Source organism: Aulonocara stuartgranti, assembly GCF_965226115.1.
Source record: "Aulonocara stuartgranti genome assembly, chromosome: 2".
In the NCBI taxonomy this organism is placed as follows: domain Eukaryota; kingdom Metazoa; phylum Chordata; class Actinopteri; order Cichliformes; family Cichlidae; genus Aulonocara; species Aulonocara stuartgranti.
In genome coordinates, this window is record NC_138940.1 from 37198128 (window position 1) to 37220380 (window position 22253).

The following is a 22253-nucleotide window of genomic DNA, read 5'->3' on the forward strand; positions in this document are numbered from 1 at the left end:
CCTATCAGTTATAGGGATACATATGGAATAACTTATGTAATTGAGAAGAACAGCACTGCCAAAAAAAAAAGGGTAATGGTGAGAAGTGCTGTGCAATATGCATAATGACATTATTACAGAGCCAGATTGTTGCTGTTTCCCTCCCATTGCTCAGAATTGATGTTTGACAGTAGAAGTTGAAAGATATATTTTCAAAGGCATTGTGGGATTATTCGTTAATGTAGGTACCAGGACCTCTAGTCATTGCATCTCATAAAGAGTTGTTACTAGAGGAAGCAATATTTTTCAAAGCTCTAACATGAATGAAGAGGGGCAGTTGGAGCCGTCTTTTGGCTGGCGGGCAACTCTTGTAATGAGCCTAAGAGGGTTCCAATTATTCCACTTGCGATCAAAAAGGAGAAGGAGATTACTTCTCTTGCTTCTTTTTTCTTTGACATTTTACACAGTAACATCTTTTGATAGGGGCTGGGGGAGAGAGGAAAAACGAGTGCCTGATAGTCTTGAACAGGCTCCAGCAGTACAGTCCTTTCTGTCTCACACAGACAAGGCGATATACTTTCTTTCTTTTGACGGTGTTTGTAATAAAATTTCTTCTCCCAGTGCATGGTACATTAGCTTTTTCTCTGACTACATCACCTGCGCAAGACTGAGAGGAAGCTTTTGCATGACCGCAGGCTTTGGCTACAGCAGACTTGATAGCTGATCGGTGCCATATTTTTCCACAGAGCTAGTGTAAATTGTAAGGAGGAATCTTGGGTACTCACTCACTTACTGGATTTGTTTTCCTCTTCTACTTTGCATTGTAAGTCATGTTGCACTGAATACAAAAGGGAGTTAAATTATTTGATTGTGCACAGATTTTCCCCCTCAGCCTTTCCCAGATTACAAGTAAAAGCACATTAGATGCCTGGGGGTAACTAAAAGGATTTCTCCACTATAGGACATCAAACTATATCAGCCTTGGAGAAATAAACGATGAAAAAACAAAAGACAAATAATATTATGTACCACTGCACTGAGACAAAGAGAACTCCTCCAATCTGCATCAGCACAGATAAACATCCACCCCTAAGATATGTTCTTGGTAGATAACAGCTTAGTGTTTGCAACACACACAAACACAAGCACAGAACTGCACAGAGCGGAGCTTTGATAAGCAACGAAAATTACTACATGTTGTTCATGGTGGCAGAACAAAAGGATTAAAGGCCTTCATTTCAAGAAATTGAGCTATGGAAAGGTTGATGCAAGGTTTAAGATGCATGTCAGTTTGAGAGATTTGACTTGATAATATAGTCATAATTTGAGGGAAACAAGTCATTTGCTCAGGTGTATTTATTTGTGCATGTGTGTGTAATCATGTGTACGTGTGTGTGTGTGTGTGTGTGTGTGTGTGTGTGTGTGTGTGTGTGTGTGTGTGTGTACGTCTGAGAATACAGTGCGTCCCGTTCCCCTGTTGATGCACTGCGGGGGTAGGAGGCAGAGATCCACCGTCTGTTGCTGTTTTCCATGACCCCGTATGTCCCCTCACAGTTAAAAACGATGTTTGCCCCCAAAGACGGCCCTAATACAAATTAAATTAAATGAAGTCACTGTGGCTAATCCCTGTGTGTTTCAGCTGCTGAAATACCCCCCATCCTAACTCTACCCCTCCCTTACAAATGAGTGGGTCAAGGCTGCTACATCTGGACTCCTATCCACTGGCCCTGCTCTCAAGCTGCTGCGCTCCCAGTCCCCGGTGGAGCAGACATCAGGCCCCGCTCAGACTTTCTGCCCCACTGCGACTCTGTGTGCGTGTGAGTGTGTGTGTTTCTGCATGAAAAACAAAGTGTTTTAATGTAAATCCGTGTCGTGCAATTCTCTTTCTGACTCACATAGTATTTATTCCCCTTTGCCTGCTTTCCCTGTGCGCCTGTGTGTTTCTTCAAAAAAAGGTTTATTTTAGTTACTAGCTTATGCGTTTCACACGCGCTCCTTGTTTACTCCTTTTTAAACTTTTTTCATAAATTTATATTCAAATATAAAAGACAAAGAATTCACATTTAGACATTGTACTGAACATTAGTGGTGAAATGGAAAACAAGCACTGGTGTCGTCACAAAGCATTAGTTGTTGTTTTTGTTCCGTCTCCGTCCTGATGGCAGTCTGTCACAGTCCTGTTAACAAGCTGGATTTACAGATGCAGCGGAGATGTGCGTGCGGCTAATACTCTGCTGTCAATCCCAGCACCGATAGCTGTCTAGAAGGATTCATCCCAAATATTATCACCAGATGTGAGTCACACTGGAGCACCAGCAAATAGGATCAAAATGCTAACTAGGCCTCCGTGGCCGAATCGCTGATAGGAGTGGCTCATCTCTGACAAAAGCTAAAAGATCCGTTAAATAAAAGCCCCTTTTTGCTCTACATACTTTGGCATCAAGCCCAATCAGTAACCCCTGATCTGAGCGCCAGCTCTGATGTGCGAGACAAAGTGCATCAAGTGAGTTTTAGCAGCTGGTCTACACAGATAATGTGTTTGGGGGCTTGTGGGTTATGAGGGCGGGAACGTTTTTCATGAGCTTGAGGCTAGAGTACCTGTTTGTACGTGTGTTTGTGCATATGTGTACGTGTAGCAACAGTATGCGCATTTGTGTGTGCAGTTCTCAGCACCTGCACACATGCCCTTTGAAAAGCTCCATCACCCCTCCATCCAGCCAACATGCAGTGTAAACATGGTTTGTTTGAGCGAGTGGCCTGGGGTTGTTGGATTAATGAGCACTGATGAAGTTCCACTTGTATCCTAGGTGCTGCCTCCCTATTTGCTGGAGTGGCTGTGATGTGGTAGTGTGTCTGGAGGCGGTGACTCATTCCCTTTACCCAGTGTCAGATTAAGGCATGTCAATAAACAGACCCACTCAATCCATCTCCGAGTGACTGCATCCGCTCACAGAGCCTCCCAGTCTGTAATGAGCTGCTGCAAATCTCCATCCAACTAAAATGTCTGCAAAGATGCCTTGTCACAGTGAGCAAGACAAAAAAAAGAGAGAGCGAGAACACGAACAAGAGAGGCTACAGCAGCACCGATGTGACTGGCAGCCGCCTTTATGCCGCTAAGTGAGATTGTACAAGAGTTCAAGTTGATCCGCTCGCCACGCACATTGATAGACTTCTGTCGTCATGTGCATCAAGTTATTCAAAAATGAATTCCAAGTTTACTGATTTTGAAAGTGACTGAAAGTTATGCTGTTTATTCAGTCACTGCTCTCACGTAAGCATTTAAGCAGAATGTGTTTACATAATCTGCAGTGTTTCTGAGTGTTTCTTTTTAAGGCCCAGCCCAGGGGAGGTGGGGAGAACCTTTGGGGATATCTTGTGCTCTAATTCAGCCGCCTCCCCTCCACCCAAACTAACTCAACACTGGCTAATGTAGGCCACAACTGAGCAGTGAAATTGCTATCTAGTAATTCTCTCAGAGAAACTAAATGACTGCTTAAAACATGTGTTTGTAATGCTTATTCCTAGAGGGCCGGAAACCATAAAGTCTACCTGGATTAGATGTTCTCATTGATGTTCGCGGAGTCTATTCAGAAAATCACCACCTACCTTTCTCATGCGGCGCCATACACACATTAACGGATTTTGGGATGAGAGGAGTGAGAAAACTTTTCAGTCTGACATCCAAATTAAAGAAAATCCCTCAAGACTTGCCTAAAGGGGAAGTTCCTGCCATTTGAGTTTGATTGGGCTCCACAGGCTTTAAGAAAAGTAAGCCGATTTCTTTGAGGAAACAGCATTGATAGTCGAGGCTTTTTCTTTCCTCCCCCTTATTTACTATGTAAAACCATGGATCCTAATGTCATGGAGAAGCACAGGTTTTCTTTGTGACATGCACGTAGCTTGAACAGCCCTGAACGCTGAACAGGTGTTGAATGAAACCTTATCCACTTTTATGTGGCTGGTTGAGGCAGTAGACACCTATTCGCTCTAATTGGAAGCTATAATTCCATCGGAAAGCCTTAAAAGCAGCAGACAAAAGCAAAACAAAAGCACCCCCCCAGGAAACCAAACAGCCACCAACAGTTTGAAACATGTTGGGCCCAAGCAGTGATTCCCTGTAAGACAACAGCTCTGACTTAAGCCTCTTTAGCGTCAGCCGACTCCGCTGGAATGCAGACATCTGCAAATGGGGGCTATTATTTAAAATCTTTTCATCATGCTGAAAGGGAGGGAAATATCTTTGACGTTGAGCAGCTCATGAATAATGAATGCTGTTTCTATCAATGTATGTATAATTAATCACATCTCTACTAACTGGACTTGTGTGGAGCCTGTAGTCCTGAGTGACATGGAGACTGGTCTGGGCTATTGTCTCTGTTTCAGAATAGAAGACGGCCACGCGGTCTGCAGTGTTCTTTAGATGTTATATACACAGGTGGAGGAAGCAATAGAATTGGACTCTGGCCGTTTTCCCCGTCCTTTACGCGGACGGGTTGACGGGGATTGTGTTGTTTTGAATGGGCAAATATTTGCTCAATTTCACACGGGAAGACGAGGAAACACAGGCAGGAAGGGCTGTCGTAGTTACGTATCTGTGTCATTGTTTTTCAGAAAAGCTGTTATTTAGTTTGCTGTGACAATAATGAACACTTAACAAATGTGTTGATGGATACAAGTGACCTCGCAACAGCATTTATTTCACCCTTTTTTTTCCAGTTACAGAGAGTGTAGACATGCACGAACTACAGCTGGGCGAGAGGAAGTCTTAAAAACCTTTCTCCACAGAATCACTCAGTTTCGTGACATGATTGATTTTCAAATGGGCTTCTGGGTTTGGGGTGAATTGATGGCTGATGAAGTGAAATGATGCAGACAATGTGGCAGGTTATTTGTCACACGTGCTCCCCTCTATCACAATTGATTGTTTATAATTTGAGTTTACAGGAGAGTCAGTTAATATTAAATAGTAACAACTCTCTGTATTCATCACAGCAGACCCCTTTAAGCAGGCAGAAATAGAAAACGTAATCTCATCCAGGACCACGGCTGTGCCTCAGGCACTCTTTCACCCTTTTTACCGCTGATCCTCCCTCAGGGGCCGGGGCCTCTCTAAAGGAAGAGGGAAATCTATAATCTAGCAGATGGCAGAGGGTCTATGGGAAATTTTATAATCAGGAAGAAAGTGGTGATGGTGGTCACTGGGTTAGAGGGCAAAGGTTTGGAAGCTAGTGAGGGTTATTGCATCTCAGGAGCCGAAAAACTTTCCTTTTTTTTCTTACACGGTAAACAATATAAGAAGCAGACTGAGTCTGAGCTGCTTAGAGACGTTCCTGGGTGCAGACCTAAAGACGAGGACAGCGGGCGCCAGCACAGACCTGCAAGTCAGGGATTGCTGGAGCAGTGCTTTTGTAGGGAAGTGCAGATAGAGGGTGTGTATGTGCGAGAGGATGAAAGCTCATATTCGCAGTGTACATTTAGAAAAGAGTATTAAGAAATAAAAAAGGAATATGAAACTGTCGGTGTCAATATGACATATATGGGGTTTTATAAATAAACTTAAAAAACCCCAAATTTATATATGTGTTAACAGTCACTTTCATAAACTTTTATTCTTTTCTTTAATTTCCTCGCTTTCTTACTTTTTTCAACTCTTTTAGTTGAACCTAGAGGGATAATGAACCCATTCTTTCTTCCCTAATTGCAGCTGGTTTTTCCTTTAACCTGCCCGGATTGCTTCCCTCTCATCCCTTGCTTTAGCAATGGGATATCAATAACAGGGAACATTATGTTTAACATTTCCTTGTGAGGCCAAAGGGAGTCCTTGATAAACAAAGGCACAACCACAGACTGCTCAAACACAAAGTGGAGGTCTGCTCAAATGCAAAATTTAATCTGACAGTTGTAATAGATTCTCTCTGGTCTGTTTTTCTTTATCTTTAAACTGTGCATTTCAGTGTGGCAGTAAGAGCATTTTGTGTCCACATGGAGTACGGCTGGATGTTTTTTGTCAGCTAAATTGATGACATTTTAGAGTTGCATCCATGACAGATGCGAATCGCTCATATCTGTAACCATGTTGTCTTACTTTTAGATGCGTAGCCTTTTTAAAGCCCCCGTCACCCAAATGTCTTCAAGGACATGTGTCATTCTTGCTGTATTTCAGAAAAAGGTTGATTGCTCTGGTATTAAAGTGAAACTTAATCTTTTGCATTTTTAATTTTTAACACACACACATATATATATGATATGTATATATATATATGATATATATCATGTTTCATTCCACTTGTTTTCTTTAGATTGTAATGGAAAACCAATTTAAGTATAAAGCAAATAGCTGTTAGCAGCATCTTTTTTAAATAGCATGTCATTAGTGCATGATGTTTTTTCCTTGTTTAAATGTTACTCTGTGCCATATCAGCCTCAATAATACATACAGTAGGGCAGCTGTGTGACATTTTTTTTCTCTCTTTTTCTCTCCTATCTGTGTGACATCTGCTGAACTTGTCGGGTGTTTACTGGTGTAACAACTGGTGTCTTCACTCCCCCACTCCTCCTCTTCTCTCTGGTGCTTCCCATGCCCCCACACAATGAATACACTTGCATCCAGACTGCAGAACCAATTGTCACGCTGGGAGGAAGGCAAATCAAATCTTACGGCAGCAACTAGGCGAGGAGATTGCTTTTCCTCTCAGCTGCAGAGAAGCAAGTCCACCGTCCCTGTGCTTCGGGTTTTGCTGGAGAGAAAGAAGCAAGGGGTGAAAAGGGGAAAGCTATTGGGCTGCAGCAACTGGACAGCAAGTCTCCCAGAGGTCAAGTCTCACCCATTTCCTCCCATCTTCACCGTCTCTCGCTCCTCTCTACTCTCTTTTCACTCCGCTCCCCACTCATGCTGACACTACCTATCAGTCACCCGGCGACACCAGGGACTACATTCCTGCCTCCAGCCCTCCAGATGAAACGGAACAATAATTATGGGGATAGAGTGGCTCTGGCCGCCAAACTGGGGCCGCTCAAATCACAACAACACATTGTCCAACCTGATTAAGTAGCCATTTGTGGCATCCTCGCTGTAGTTAAGCAGTCCTCATCCTCTTGCCTGAAACCTGACCTCCCAGCAAGATATATTGACATGTCCTCCAATTTGAGGTTGGTTAGAAATGTGGGGGAAGACATTACATTTCTTTACAGGAAGTTCAAGCTATTATTCCTCAGAATAGGCACTACCGACTGACTCATCAGTGGACAAGAATAAGCCTTCACATGATAGGCGTTCGCCTAATTCCACTAACAATTTGATAAGTGGAGAAAATAAACCACATTCTTGGTTAATGGGGAGCTGTAAAGTGGATGAAGAGCTGATGTGGAAGAGATGGTGATGCAACACTATCGACTAGAATATTATGAGGAATCTCTTTGCGTTGTACACTCTTGAAAGAGCTTGATGTAAAATCATTATCTGATATTTGCATTATCAAAAATACAGTTCATTTTCAGTACAGGGACAGCGTGAGAGCAGCGGCATACACTCCTCTCTAAGGCATGCTCACATAGAACATGTTAACCACACCAATTACAGGCGGCAGCCAGGGTGACATTTACAAGAAAATTTTCTATCTTGTCGTTTAAATTAAGTTTTCTCCTTGTTACTCACGCCTTGCATTTTCATTTCTGTTTTCCTGGATGCACAGCCGCTATAGCAGATGAAGCAGTTTAATGCGTGTACACTGCGATCAAAATGCAGCGTAGGTAATAATGTAACGCAGTAGCAGATCAAGTATCTGCACTGGAATCGTTACAGCAATGCGCAGAGACAATCTGATAGAGCACTACGCAGATATCCGTGAAAAATAGCATACTTTAAAATCTTTAATTATTGATTTATTTGGTTTACAGGTTACCTTTGATATAAAAAAGACTCAAGCTGATCAGGAACAAAAGGAGTCAGGGGTAATACAAAGGAACAAACACTGCGTGCTTCAAATTATGGGATAATAATAAAATGTTAATTAAATTCCTTTTTTTAATGAATTATCTTCCCCATTTTAATGAGTTAAAGTTTAATTAGGGGTAAATGGTAAAAGGGAAAAGGAATGATGTTAACCTTCAGTGCATAAATATATTGCATCATAATTTAACAAACCCCAATCAGAAGCCCACGTTGCACTGTTGCTTATTATCATGCATTTTTCCTGCAAAAAAAAAAATAATGAGGCATAAAGGAGGTGAGAAGGCAAGCAGGAGCTCTTGTGCTTATTTAAGACAGACGTAGTGCACGTCAGACTATTTAAAGATAAACAGGCTTGTGCTATAGAAACGTTTTTATCCACTGTAGGGACACGACGTGTGTCAGACTCTGACAAATAACGACGGCACACTTTGTTATTAAAGCCAGGTGAGAATGGCATCAATCTGAACAAATTAACATTAACTGCAAATAGGTCACAGGAGCCGTTCGCCAGGGGTAAACGCTGTGATCTTCCAGCATCGCTTTTATTTATTTATTTTTATTTATTTATTGGGAGAAAAAAAAAATCCAAGAAAACTGGGACTGATGTTTGACATTTCCTCTGCCCCTCCCAACCTCACCGCACAGACTCATCTGCATTGGGGTTTCACTTCCACTCAGACGTTGAAAAAGTTCAAAATGTTCAACCCCATTAACATCTAATAAGGAGAGTGTTCGCACAGTTGCACACTGAGTTTTAATCCAAATCTGTCTGGTCACCACGTATGACAGCTGCAGGGCCACTGCTACCTCAACAGCAGGCTTCTGTCAAATGTGCAGCTCACTTGATAATAAGCAACTCCGCTCCGGTGCCAGCATTAACCTTTCTTACCATCAGGGTGACTTTTTTCAACGGGGCTTTGATATCGGTACACTGTAGACTTTCCTCGGAAGCCAGCCATGGACTCAGCTGTTATCAGGATACAGTATCTGCACAATGGAATTTTAAGTGAAGGGCCTCGCTTTCTTTTAGGAGAAAATACCTGCATCTTATCAAACCTTGTCAAAAGGGTCACGTCCCGGCTTTTTGCAGGACTGAGCGTGTCCTTTGAGAGGATTTGATATCCTATGGCCTTCTGGCATCTTACCTTGTGTAAGTAGACGCTTGGCAGATGCAGGGAGGGTCTACTTGCTTAGTTTACACTAGTTTCTCTGCCCGTGTGCTCTTCTCGTCAGACATTATCCTTGCTAAATAAATGTTGGGAAGAAAAAAAATGAATGTAAGATCTCTTTGAACTGCATTCTCTAATGTGGGTCAGAGATCTATCGCATGCATATTCTGAAAGCCTTTTCATCTGCAATTGCAAAGTTAAGATTCCCCTGGTACATTCTTAATTTCATCTACTTCTCTCGCAGTTATTTATTTAATATATCCACATTAATGTCTTCTCAAACATGGTAAAAGTGAAGAGTTCAGAGGGAAACTTTTCTTCTCCCTCTGTCTGCATGATAGTCTGTCCTCCCTTATGACTCCATTTTAAAGACAGTGGGCTGACCGGCAGTGGAGGGAGGGAGCAAGGGATCGAGAGCAGGGAGGGTGAACAGGAGAAGAGAGGCTGCGCTCACTGCAGCACTCTCCTCAGCTCTCAACTCCCAGTCAGCCCCTCTGTGTGTGTGCTTTGAAAGAGAATAGGATTCAGCCCTTTGAAAGCCGAGGCTGCTCACCAGGGCCTTTGTGTAAAATAACATCTCTACTGAAAGCCAATTACTGGTAACATTATTTTGGTTGCTTCCATTATTAAAAGTACCTCTCTCTGTTGCCCCCATCATCCCTCCACCACAACCCCCACCCCACCTGCTCCGCCATCACTCTCTTACAGACGGAGAATTATTCCATTGACTCCAGTTACGTGAACAGCAGAGCCCACCTCATTAAAAGGTATGTCTTGATTAGGAATTGTTACCAGCACCTCATTACCATTGTTATCTGTAATTGTTTTATCTAATGAGTGCACAGCTACTGTTGCAGTAGTTTTCATGTGTTCCTGCATGTTCTTCATTCTGTATAATTGCAAGGGGAGGATAAGATTTTAGGATAAATAGTATTACTCTAAAATAATGCGTTTAGTAGACACTTGTTGGGATGAGGCACAAAGTCATACTTTCGGATTATTAAATTACACAGGGCAGCAGAATCTGCAAGTAATGATTTTCATATTTGCAGATAAGTGTGATACACTTATGCACTTTGCTTCATTAATTACACATAAACTTGAATTTTATCAGGTAAACGGAAAAAAGAAACAACTACCTAATCGTCATATTATGTTTAAAATATTTTTTTTTAAAGAAAACAGTCACGAATGGACCATAATTGCCTCCTTTTTTCCCGTTTGTCAGGGAAAGAAGGATAAATGTTTTCATTGTGCATTGTTATTCAGCTCACCCAAACCAAGATCTTGGCTAGGGTTTGAGGAATTCAGGACTGGAGACTGGGATGGGTTTCATAATTCCCTCAAGCCAAAGAGGGTTTTGTAAGCAGTCTCACTTTGTAAACTATAGTTCTCCCTTCTTACCTGCAGCTATAGAACATTCCAGGCTTCCTTTTGTTTGAGGCCATCCCAGCCTTTTGAAAACCCATTATGGCAATTTCTCCCCAAAAGAATCCCTGCATTAATGTAAACAAAGAGCATTCAAGTGTGGGCCTCTGCAGCATACTACAAAGAAATCCCCTCAGGAGCCAGGGAGCCTCTGGTCTGGGACAGGTGCAATTACAGTGATAACATCAGAGAGCCAGCATTACCTCCACTGCAGTCCTCTCTCCCACACTGGAGAATGTGAGGCTCGCACTATGGAATGCAGCTACCTTGCACTGTCCTTTGCTTCCTTTACACTTTTTGTGCACATTTGTTTACTTCCATTTTCTCCTCAGTCTGTCTTCTTCCTCCCCTCTAACCTCTAACACCCTCGTCTGTCTTTACATAAACTCATTCATGTTTTTTCCCCTCTGTCTCTCTCTCGTGCATGAACACGTGTTCATATATTCACCCCTATTTAGTGTTGTTTGTAAAGCAGAATTTGTTCCAGTGGGATGGAAATCAAGTGAAGGGAAATCACGCTGTTATTGTGCAGCTGTTGATTGTGCCCCCACACCCCACCCTCTTTATTGACTGTGAGCCCCAAACAAGGCAGATGCTCAGTTTGTATGCTTCCAGCATTTTCTACATCCATCTTCCTTCCAGGAATTCCTGATTACTGCAGTATTTGTTTGATTGTAGTGAGTGAGTGCCTCCTGTTTGTTCAATGCGATGTCCTTGAAGTCAGTGCATCCATCCAAAATGTCCCTGGCTGAAACATCCTGTGGCTGGTTTGCTATCTATGAAGTTGAAAAATGTCCACTTAATCCAAGAAGGCTGTCAGGAGATTTAAACGCCCTTCTTATTACATGGAAGTGCAAACAGAAGCTGGAAAGAGGTTTTGTTCTTTGAAAAGGTGTGGTGCTTAACTTAGACTTAGAGCCAGTGTAAATTAGTATTCATCCACTTTAAATTGATGGAAATGCACCAGGTTAAAGAAAGCAACAAAAAGCACAAAAAGGGACACGAAGCGAAAGATAGACAAGTCGTCACAAACCATCACATTAGAGATGGATGAAAAAGAGCATGTTTTTAGGTGAGGTGACAGTTAATCAACATTTCCCTTTCCTCCCTCCTGGCCCCCATGTAGCACATCGACATTCAAGGACCTGGAGGGGAACAGTCTGAAGGACAGCGGCCATGAGGAGAGCGACCAGACCGACAGCGAACATGATGTCCAGAGGGGACACTATGTTGACACGGCTGTCAATGACGTGCTGAACATGACTGTTCCTCCTAATGTTTGCCAGCTGCCAGACCAAGGTAAGAAAATCTGTGTCTGTTTGTGTTTATGTGTGTGCGCACTGTGTGTGTTTAGAGGATCGCTACATCGTTTGGGATGTGTTTCAAGTTTCAAGATAAGACCAATGTGTATTTTTGTGTGCCACTGAGACTGTTTTTATGCTACCGGAGCATCTTTTAAGATGCATTTACCCATTGGAAGTCCCAAATGTGCAAGTATATGAATAACATCACAGGTTTTTTTTTGTCTTTGATGTTAGTACAGCTAATATGAGGGATCTGTGACGGCGAAGGCTACCCTTTGATACAGGCTTAGCCAACGTTATTGACTGATAGTAGCCATGTCTGCTGTTGAGGATGAGCTGACTTCAGATGTGCTTGAATGGCAGCAATTAGGCTCATAAAGGTAGAAGGTGGAAATCTACGTATCTCCATGTGCCCTCATCCATTATTCAATTGGATCATTTAGCAGGGAATTAATGTTGATGTTTCATTTCTGACTCCCCATTTAAAAAGACATCCGCTTGGTTGGCAGAAGTCAGTGTAAGGGTCATGTTCATTCTTAACTACTGCCAGTCAGACTGAAGTAGAGAGTGGGTCAGTTAGAGGGAGATAGAGGGGAAAAAAGCAGGATATAGCTGTCTGGGAGTCCAGGATGTTACTATATGCACCTGAGGGTATTTAAGTCCTAAAGGAAGCACTACACGCACAGGTGCAATGGCAGCGCAAGAGTCAGTGTGTGAAACGCTGCAGATATTTTAGGATAGCCCCATTAGGAATTTCATTCATAGTGAGGAGGAAAGCGTGGACGTTTGAGGACACTCTTATGGATATCCTTTGCATCGGAACTTTACGTTTGCCCCAATTTGGAAACTGATGCCAAATTTAGGTTTTCCTTCCTCATTTAACGTTGACATATTTTTAGTTCCTTTTTTTTCTAACACTGTCCTACTAAGGCTGTGTACTTTCTCACTACTCTACTTTCTTCTTTCGTAGCTTCATAGAGTGAAAAAATTTTAATGAGCAAGAGATAACGAAAAGGAATACGACTTTATAAAAAAAAAAAAGCGCAAAGAAATGAAGATTATGTGATTTTTTTAATAAATTCTTTATCTATTCTGTCTATTTTTGTCAGTGGACTGTGAAGTGTGTGGGTGTGGTTGAAAAGGCGGCAATGGATATCTGTAGGCTCTTTCCTGTCGGTTCCTGGCATATCTAACTAACGAGTTTCACTGTTGATATTGTTCGACTGGGTAATAATAACATTAGTCAGCCCACATTTTACGTTGTTCAAGAATGGAGTCGTGCATGTGGATATGCCTTCCTGGCTGGTAGTTCACACCTTGTAATGACTTAGCCGAGAAATACATAGGGTCAGGAAGTATGACGACCAGAGAATCAGCTTGTGCTGGGTGTTACCCTGGTGGCATCAGACGATAATGAACAGTGAAAAGCGAATCTGCTGACTAGTGGTTGTCAGCTGTAATTACTTCAGAACCTGCAAAAAATTCCTGGGTCTCTAAAAAATGCTTCTAGTAGTGGGATCTCATTATTGGAGACAATTAGAAGTAATGTACATGAAGAATATTACGAGTGGGGAGAGCTCTCTGAGGCAGATCTTTTTTCATTAACACCACCAATGATTGTATCTGTTTCAGCCAAATGGATGCATGCCTCCTGAATTTGTAATGCAGCACCACATAGCCGGTAAACAGAACAACAGGCTATTTCACAGTGTCTGTCCTTTCCTTTGACCAGAACAAATAGATGATAATGAGGTTGCTGTTTGGAATTACAATTTGATGGTTTGGTTTTTCTTTATTTTATTATTAATTTAATCGCTTTTAGCTCCAGACTCACGTTTGGCCTCTGATTTTTCTTTAGCGACAACAAAATACCTCAGTGGAATCTATTTTCCCATTGCTTTTGGTAGTCATTCTGCAGCAGTGGTCACACCACAAAGTAATGAGAGGGCGGTTATAACTATTAAATAAATTGGGCAAAGATCACATGCGGAAATGTAATGACATTCCAAATGAAATCATCTTTCTATTGCAATCTCAACGGTCTAATTACACGGGTAAAGGGCATGGTAGGATGACATTATGGGCTGGTTCGCCATGATGCATGGTCCTGTCTCCTGGCGTATCAGGATTTGACAATATCCTCTTCTTTTTTGTTGTTGTTGTTTCTCAGGAGAAGGCCAGCTTTTTCGTTTTCACGCTTTTTTTCTCCCCTTCTGCTTAAAGTGTCTTGAGTACAAAGGCAGAAAGGTTTCTACAATATAGAAGTAGTTGAGCTCTGACAAAAATGGACACTATCTGCCAGTTCTGGTGAGTGAGTGGAGGGAATTTTCAGAAAACAAATAGGCATGTTCACTAAACACCCCGCTGTTTAAATGTCTTCTGGGAGTAACTGTGTTGTATAGTGCACCTCTCCTGCCAGCAAAAGCACAAAACATGTTGAGAGACTACAATTGCCAAAGGACAACAACACGCACAAGCTGAGGAGAGAAGAAGCTTGTTTTTTGTGTGTTTTTTATTGTTCTGTTTTCTTGTGTTGATAAGCACTGAGAACAAAAGGAAGCCGAAACGGGAAGGGAGGTAGGGTTAAACTCTCGGGCTTTTACAGTGCAAATGTTTACTATTCCCAGTGTCATGTAAAGATGTTGTTTGCCCAGGAGACAATCTGTTACGGTTACACAACGGCCCTGCATCCATGTCATCTTGTTGACTTTCATGCGGGAATCCATTCGCGTGATGAGATTCAGCTGCTAACTAGCCCGGCACCATATCAACGCGGGCATTTTCCCCACCTAAAGCAATTTAGGAGTTTCATATTTGGCTTTTGTCCATCTGTTGTATGCCTTTTTTGTCAGTAATGCCTTTTCAACAACATTATTCATTGTTCCTGCACGAGCAAATACCAAGGTAACTTTGAGCAAAGTGCTTGTGAAGAGACTTTCGACTTAAATCTGAGTGAATTTGCTGAATCGCTGCCAAGAATCTAAAAAGACGTGTGTATGTACTCTTTTTGAAAACCTGACCTTAACTATCCTCACCCAGTGGATTAGATTAAGGAAGTATCTGAAGAACAAATTACATTAAATCTCTTAAAATCTATAAAGGAAGAGATATCTTTAACATGTAATGGCCCCCCTCGTATCTGCCAACAGAATAGAAATGAATGATATCGCTGCAACTATAAATTGAGAAGAGCAGCTATATAAAATGAATTCTTCGTTATCTTTATAGGCATGTCTGTGAAGTTGGGGGGATTTGGTTGAAATGTGCGACATGCTAGCTTTAGCTCTGTAGAACTATTAGTGTCAAGGGAGAAGCAAAGGAGACGACTCTAAAGGAGCTGTGACAGAGGGGGCTTAATCTATTTTTCTGACATCCTTTGATTGTCATAGCTCACATTTTAATTCACATGGATATGGATGAGCCGTGGATTTCAAGGATTAAGATTCATGTAACGCTAAATCGCTCGAGTTATCTCTGCGGGGGGGAATGGTGGGGGCACGATGTCATTTTACAGTGTCCGATCTGTGGCTTTAGATTTTTGTGATCTCACTTTTGGAATTGTATCCAGGTCAACGTGTAAGTGTTCTTCAAATAAAATCACTTTCTCTTGGCTTATTAAACTCAAAGGGATCTAAGACTGCTCAATTAGCCAGAGCAGGGAACAGGCCTCTTTTATTTCTGACATATTCCTTGGCCTCCACCTCCAGAGAATATCTCTCATCTATCTGTTAGCTCCCTGTGGGGGTGTGCCTGAAGCTGGAACCCAGGAATGGAAGCCCCCTCCGTGGGCTGCAAAATTCTCCGTATTCCCTTCTTCCATCAGCAGATCCACAGGGTTTCACTGTTCCTAATTGATTTTCTTTCGCTTTTTCTCTCTCCCTCCATATGTCTCTCCATCTTTATTTTCTCTTCTGTTTCCATCTACTGACTGCAAACATCTCCAGCCCACATCTCCCAACTTTGTGCCAGTCAAGCAGTTCCCTTTCCCTGTTGAATTAAAGAAAGAGTAAAGGCATCTCACATGTTCCTGCTGCAAACTTGCCCTAAATTCACCACGGGAACATTTCTAGTTTGCAGTTCTCTGATCTACTAACGAAAATGCTGACAGGTGTCAGAATCAGGAAGGCAACAGGAACAGGGCTGTGCTGACAACACGAGAAGGGGAGAGCGAGCCAGAGTCTGTGTGTGAGGGAGACAGAGATTGAGAGATGAGCTGAGAGTCTAGTAAGCAGTCTTAGCGAGAGAAAATAAAAAGAGGAAAAGAAGAAACAATCTCTGTGACAGGTGGGAATGATTTTTTTCCCTTTCTCTCACTCAGAGGTAACGTGCTAGAGGGTTTGACTGATTCTCAAACAACATTTGATTGAATTAAGCATCAAAATCCTTGTTGTAATTCAGGCTGGCAATGACACGTGTTGCGTTATGATACTTTACGATCAGATTAACATATAAACTCTATACTGGGACCATCCATTTTGATTTGGATTTGTCTAATCTAATGTGGAACCAGTGGAGGTAAAATGGCTGACAGTGACAAAGAGCTCAGAGCATTACAAGCATTAAGAAAGATAGAGTACAAACACACTGCATGCTCAAGCACACAGAGAGTGCTTGCAAGCAGGTGTAGTGAACTCTGTAATGAACAACCTGGATGTAGATTTTTGCCTCCGAGCTGCGGAGAATTAAAGAAAAAAGATGTAATTTCATGCTGTGTCCGTCTGGGCTTAAATTTCTTTCTATTTTTTTTTTAATCTTGTTTACGTCGCTGAATAAAATTCGGTGACTGTGAAGTCTTGGCTCTGTCACATTGAAATTACACCTAATAATGTAAAACAGCTGCCTAATTTTTGCGTGTTGTTAAAAAAAGGTCTGAGGATTTTCTTTCTGTGTCACACTGTGAAGAAGAGTCTAAATCTGTACTGAAAACACTGCTCTTATTTGTCCTCTAATTTAAAAGAAATCCTGAGGCCTAAACCACTCCAACAATTTATATACAAACAGCAAAGACACCCAAAGAGGAATTTAAGAGAACGTGGTGCTTTTTGTTAAATTTCTGCGAGCAACATTACCTCTAGCTGCTCTTTCTCAGCTACTGCAGACACACACAAAAAGGGCATGCAAAGGATCTTAATTTCCACCATCAACTGCAAACATATAGTAATGTTATAATTCTATAATGGCATCCCCTGAACCTACACTCTGCCAAAGCTCTCCTGAATATACCCAGTGTATTTAATCAGCTCAAGAGGGGACTGCTTATCTCTTTGCACTTGTCATGGATAGCGTATTGAACATATCAGAGAGAGAAATGGGAATAGTTCATTATTTTCTAGGGCTCACAATGAGCCTGATGTATCTCATTGCAGGCCCTCCACTGACAGCTCATTTTCTAGACAATCCTGGCATTCAGTTCACAACGCGGCAGGGCAAGAGAGAGAGGGGGGAGAGAGAGGGAGGAAACACAGAGGCAGAGAGAAAATAGGGCTCCGGATCTCCATTGCTTATTCATGATGCTGTGGCATGCTAGGTGTGTTAATAATCTCCGCAGAAACCAAGTGAATCACCGTTGTTTGTTGAACACCTAGCAAAGCTGGGCCCCAATCGACAGCAGATGGGAAAACAGGGGGATCAGGATGATCCCAGACAGAGGGAGGGAGATTAAGAACAGGTAATGTGCAGAAGTTGATGGGGGCCGAGTGTGTAATAAAGAGAGAGGAGAGAGTACCTGAATTTTAAACCTGTTCGAGAGTGTGTGCACAGCGTGTTGAGTGTGTGTGAGGCTGCAAGTGTGTGTCTTTAAAGGTTAATCAGGGAAAGAATGGGAACGAGAGAGAGGGAGAGGAGGGAGAAAGATAAAGAGATGGCACAAGAGTGAAATACTAGAAGTTTGGGGGAAATAGAGTGAATTGCAAGATGCCGAGCTGTGGTGTGTGTGTCTCCAGTCTACCTGCTTTTTTGTGGCTCTGACTGATTCTGGTCCTCGTTTGAGGAACCGAGGCAGCAGCCATTTTTACAGCCGCGATATTGTCCTTATAATTCTCTGAGATCACCACATGTCATAACCTCTCCTGCACCGCAAGCCATTTTAAACACGGTGTTAAAGCAGGGGCTGTATGACTAAACAACTGCAGCCTCATTTGTGCTAAAATGAAATTGTAAAAAATCATTTGCCAATTGATCGATTTGATGTTATTAAGTACGATGAATCATTTTGTAATTATATAACTAGAATTAAAACATTTTACACCTTCGATCTTTCTGGAGGGTGATATCAGCACGCCGCTCATTACTTCACTTTTTGTTGTTTCTACGATGTAATAATGATATTAAAAATTAAGATAACACCCTTTTTTTCATTTATCTTTTTCAGTATCTTCAGAATTGAATTGAATCCTTCCTGGATTTAAAAAACATCCATTTGTGGTGCTCTTTGTAAGGGGCACATGAGCTAAAATAAAAAAACCCTCTAAGGCCTTGAGAATAAAGGCATTTAATTTTTACATAAAAACAGAGGGCTTTGGAGCTTTTTTGATGTTTTAGCTTATTGTTGTATCTTTATTTTGACACGTTTTTGTGATTTTCTCCCGAGGGGTTGGGAGATCACTATCTCACCTTATTTTCATGTAAAGTCGACTCAGCAAAACAAAGAGCCCTATTTGCACATTTCATCCACAACCCCCGCCACAGTATAATGCAGCAAATGCAAAATGTAATTTCTCCTTGAAATGCACTCATTTACATCTCCTTTAAATGTACTCAGTTTCCAATTTCCATGGTTGCTGCGTGTTTTTGTTACCTGCAAAGTAAAAGTTATTGTCACTTCTTCACAAGGGCGACGGTGACATTTCAACAACTGACCGTGGACAAAGCTCTCGAGATGTTATGGAAATTTGTCAGGAAAATAAGCGATTTTATTTAGAGCAGCAAAATCTGTAGAGAGTAGAGCTGTTAATATCAATATTTAACAAAGAGGCCTTTTTTTTAAAAAAATTCCAAAAGATTGTTGTGGTACACGTAAAGACATTACGACAAAGTGCCCCCCAGGGATTTCATGACTAAACCTCCCCTAGTAAAGTAAAGTAAAAGTTTATTTCTACAGCACCTTTCAAGACAAAGATCACAAAGAGCATCACAAAGAAATACCAAGGCATTTGTCACAAGTCACATTTTTGATTAACCAAGTCTTAATCATGGCGCTGTCATGTCATAAAATAGAAGTGGACCTCCGTTTATACCACTCATAGTATTACAGAGTATGTTTCATACTTAAGGGACTTTAAGCATTTATAGTCTTTTGTTGTGATCACTGATGTTTTTTTCATTTACTTAAATGTAAGGACCTGTTGCACCGTGCTGTCCCACCTGCAACGATAAATTAATGGGACTAGCATACCATGTTTTAACACTTGATGCCCAGCACTGCGGTAAATATCCTTATTGTGAAATTTAGTGGAAATAAGGGCGGGGGATTACTGTGTTAACCCTACTGGCTGCTGGTCAGCTGAAAGGTTTATGTTGGGGGGGGATGCATTCCCAGCTGATTAGCCATTGTTGTGTGTTGTGTCGGGAATGCAGTTTGTTTGAGTAAGTTCGCCACCAGAAGCATTCTACACTTTGTTTAGAAAACAGCTGATACTATAATTCTGCAGCAGAGCCTGATCCTCTGTTGACAACATGAGGTCCTATCATGAGCCCACAAAAGTCCTTTGAAAGCATGACTTACCACAGCTTTGCTGCTGAAATTGTACGACTCCAGTCTGATACTTTGTTGAGTAAACAGCCTGATGAGGACATACTATACACATAGACAAACTCAAAGGAGCCTTGATGTGTGGCTGGAAGTGGGCAGGATAGTCACAGAGTGACTGCCAAAGCAAGGCTTGTATTACAGGGATCCCAGGATATCAGACACCAGGCGGCCTGTGCTCCCTCCAGGCAGGGCAGAGTCTGGCAGCTGGCCCACAGCCCAGATAGCTATAATCAGCTCCATTACCTGTAGCACTGACTTCCATTTAGGAGCCCTCATAGTGGAACTATGGCTTCACTGCGGGGATTAAGGATGCTGAGAAATTTAGGAAAAGTACAAACAGCATGCAGTTGCACATGCTATATCTACACCTGCTGCTGCAAACACGTATATTGTACACACAGGAACACATTCATAACTGCGCGCCACACAAACGTGTAGTGAATGGAGGGAGATTTCCTGGGCTTTAAGTGTCTTGGCACGAGGCCTTTCTTTTATCTTCTCCCCGTGTGAAAGGAAAGATTAAGAATATATTCTGCTCTGTTTAAGGGGAAAATCAGCTGTCTTTTGACAAGTACATTGTAGCCTGCAGTTTTCTGTCCAGAATACAAAGAGACATTTATCACTGCAGCTGGGGTAAGGGAGGAAGAGGGGGGGTCTCCTGTGCTGCAGCGATGTGCATTTCTTTTTTTAACCCCTATTACTTCCTTTCTGTGGGAAAAAAACACAGCACTCCCATCCTCCTTAATCCATTTGAGATTTCATCTGTTTTATTTTTCCTTTCATTTCACTGTCTACCCCCGATGCCTTTGTCTTCTCCATCCTGATTTTTATCTTAGTTCTCATCACCTTCTTTCTCCTGACAACATTATAGCTCAGATGGAATATGTAGCGGTAATATGTAAAGTTATGTCGTCCTTCTCCGTCGTGGCAACAAAAAGGTTACTACCTCAGGCAGAGTGCCATAATATTTCCATAGTTTGCTCTCCTCATGTATATTCAGCGAGAATGATTTATTCTGTAACATTTTACTTTTAGAAATGCAGGATTTCTCTTCTCGAGACTTTGCATATACTGTAAAACAACACGGAAGCTTGTGCGCACTGGATTTGTACTCTAAAAGTAGTTAAGCAGAGGTTAAAGGGAAGTCATAGAAAACCAGCACTATCATTACTATCTTTCATTTACCAATTAGTGTCAGTGTTCCCCTCTCTGTCCCCGAGATGACCTTGCAGAGATGAGCTCAGTGTGTTGTAATTGAACATTTTGAGTCAGCCTCAACAGTGGTAGGTACTGTGCGGCTGCTAGTAGCCCAGAATATAAACTATTGATGAAAGAGGGAGATCAGAGTAATGGAGAGGGGGAAGCTGCTGAGATATGTGTGGATGCAGATAGCATCCCCCAGCCCGTTCTTGGCCACCAGGTTCCACAATGCCTTGCAGGCATTTTGTCTTTCGACACGTCTTCATAATCCTCTGTGCTCTGTTTATTTCTGACTTAGTGAATTAATGCGCACCTTAGTAATTTTAGTCGTTCAGATTAAAAAAGCATATATTACTGCTTATCTTAAAGGGGTCTTCTGCGCTGAGTGAGGATCAGATTTTAGAGCACATAACCTGAACATCACATTGAATTTAATCTGAGCTACTCTGGCATGCACACCCTGGATTCACTCTGCTTGGACTTAGTTCACTGGTGAGAAAGGTCAAGAACTGAACTGACTCAGAGCGGTGTTTCTCCGTTGTGGTGTATCTGGCGGTGGTGGATAATCAAATTAAGTAAATTTATCAGCATTAAAAAAAGAATATTCACAAAGGCCCTCTATTTTTGTATTATGCCGCTAATAAGATATTTGCTTAAGGCTACCACATATCTTTCTGGGCATTAACCTAATTATCATTTCACATTAGTATATTATGTAAAATCAGGTTAGCGCGAAACATGTAAATACTGGAGTAACTGTTAACATTAATCTGCTTAGTTTCAGAGATAGGGTTTATAATATAAAGAAAAATGCTTGTGATAAATTCCAGGAGGTTTTTTTATGTTGTTCCTTTTATGTATAATTGAACGAGAGAGAGAATTCGCTGCATCTTGGCAGCCAAATTTGAGTTTTTATACCACTCTGTACCCCACCTCTTTAAAGGGGAGGATAAAAGATAATGAGAGAGGTCGGTTGTTACGTTTAATGGCGGACAGGAATGTCCCAGAATGGCTTTTTTTAATGATGTGCCTCTTCTCGTGCAGTCCTCGTTAAGGATGAGTTCCAAATGCACGGAGAGGACAGCGAGGGGACCGCGGCCGTATCCTGCACGACCCCCCGAGATGCAGCGGGGGGTCTCAGGCTCCTTTGTGTGTTCTCCAGCTCATCTTAGAAATCCAGTGCTCGTCTGTATTCAGCTCACATCAGCATCAGAAAATAAATAAAGCAAGCAATCAGGCCATGACCTCTTATACCCACAGTGCTTAGAGACCCCCCACTAATACCACCCTTCCTCCCCCTCCTCCCCCTCTGTTCCACTTTACATAGGTTTAACTACCTTGGATTTGCAACTGAATGTCAAGCTTGTGTTTGGCTTTACCACAGGGCAAGTTGTTCCTCAGCTGTCTCTAGAGAAAAGGAACTCAAAGATGGAGAGGAGCAGGGGAATTGGATCTTTGACACCTGTCACTTC

At 41.9% G+C, this 22253-nt stretch overlaps 1 protein-coding gene across 6 annotated transcripts in view; it reads left to right on the forward strand.

The window, feature by feature from the left end:
• Window positions 1–22253, forward strand: part of pcdh19 (protocadherin 19) — a 52822-nt gene that overhangs the window by 18811 nt on the left and 11758 nt on the right. For 3 of the 6 annotated variants that reach the window (XM_082548182.1, XM_082548178.1, XM_082548180.1), the window contains exons 3-4: window positions 9808–9865; window positions 11641–11826. In XM_082548182.1, the coding sequence (XP_082404308.1) occupies window positions 9808–9865; window positions 11641–11826 (244 nt within the window). Of the gene's footprint in view, window positions 1–9807; window positions 9867–11640; window positions 11827–22253 lie in introns of all 6 variants that reach the window. The other 3 variants (XM_082548183.1, XM_082548179.1, XM_082548181.1) reach the window with 1 other exon arrangement.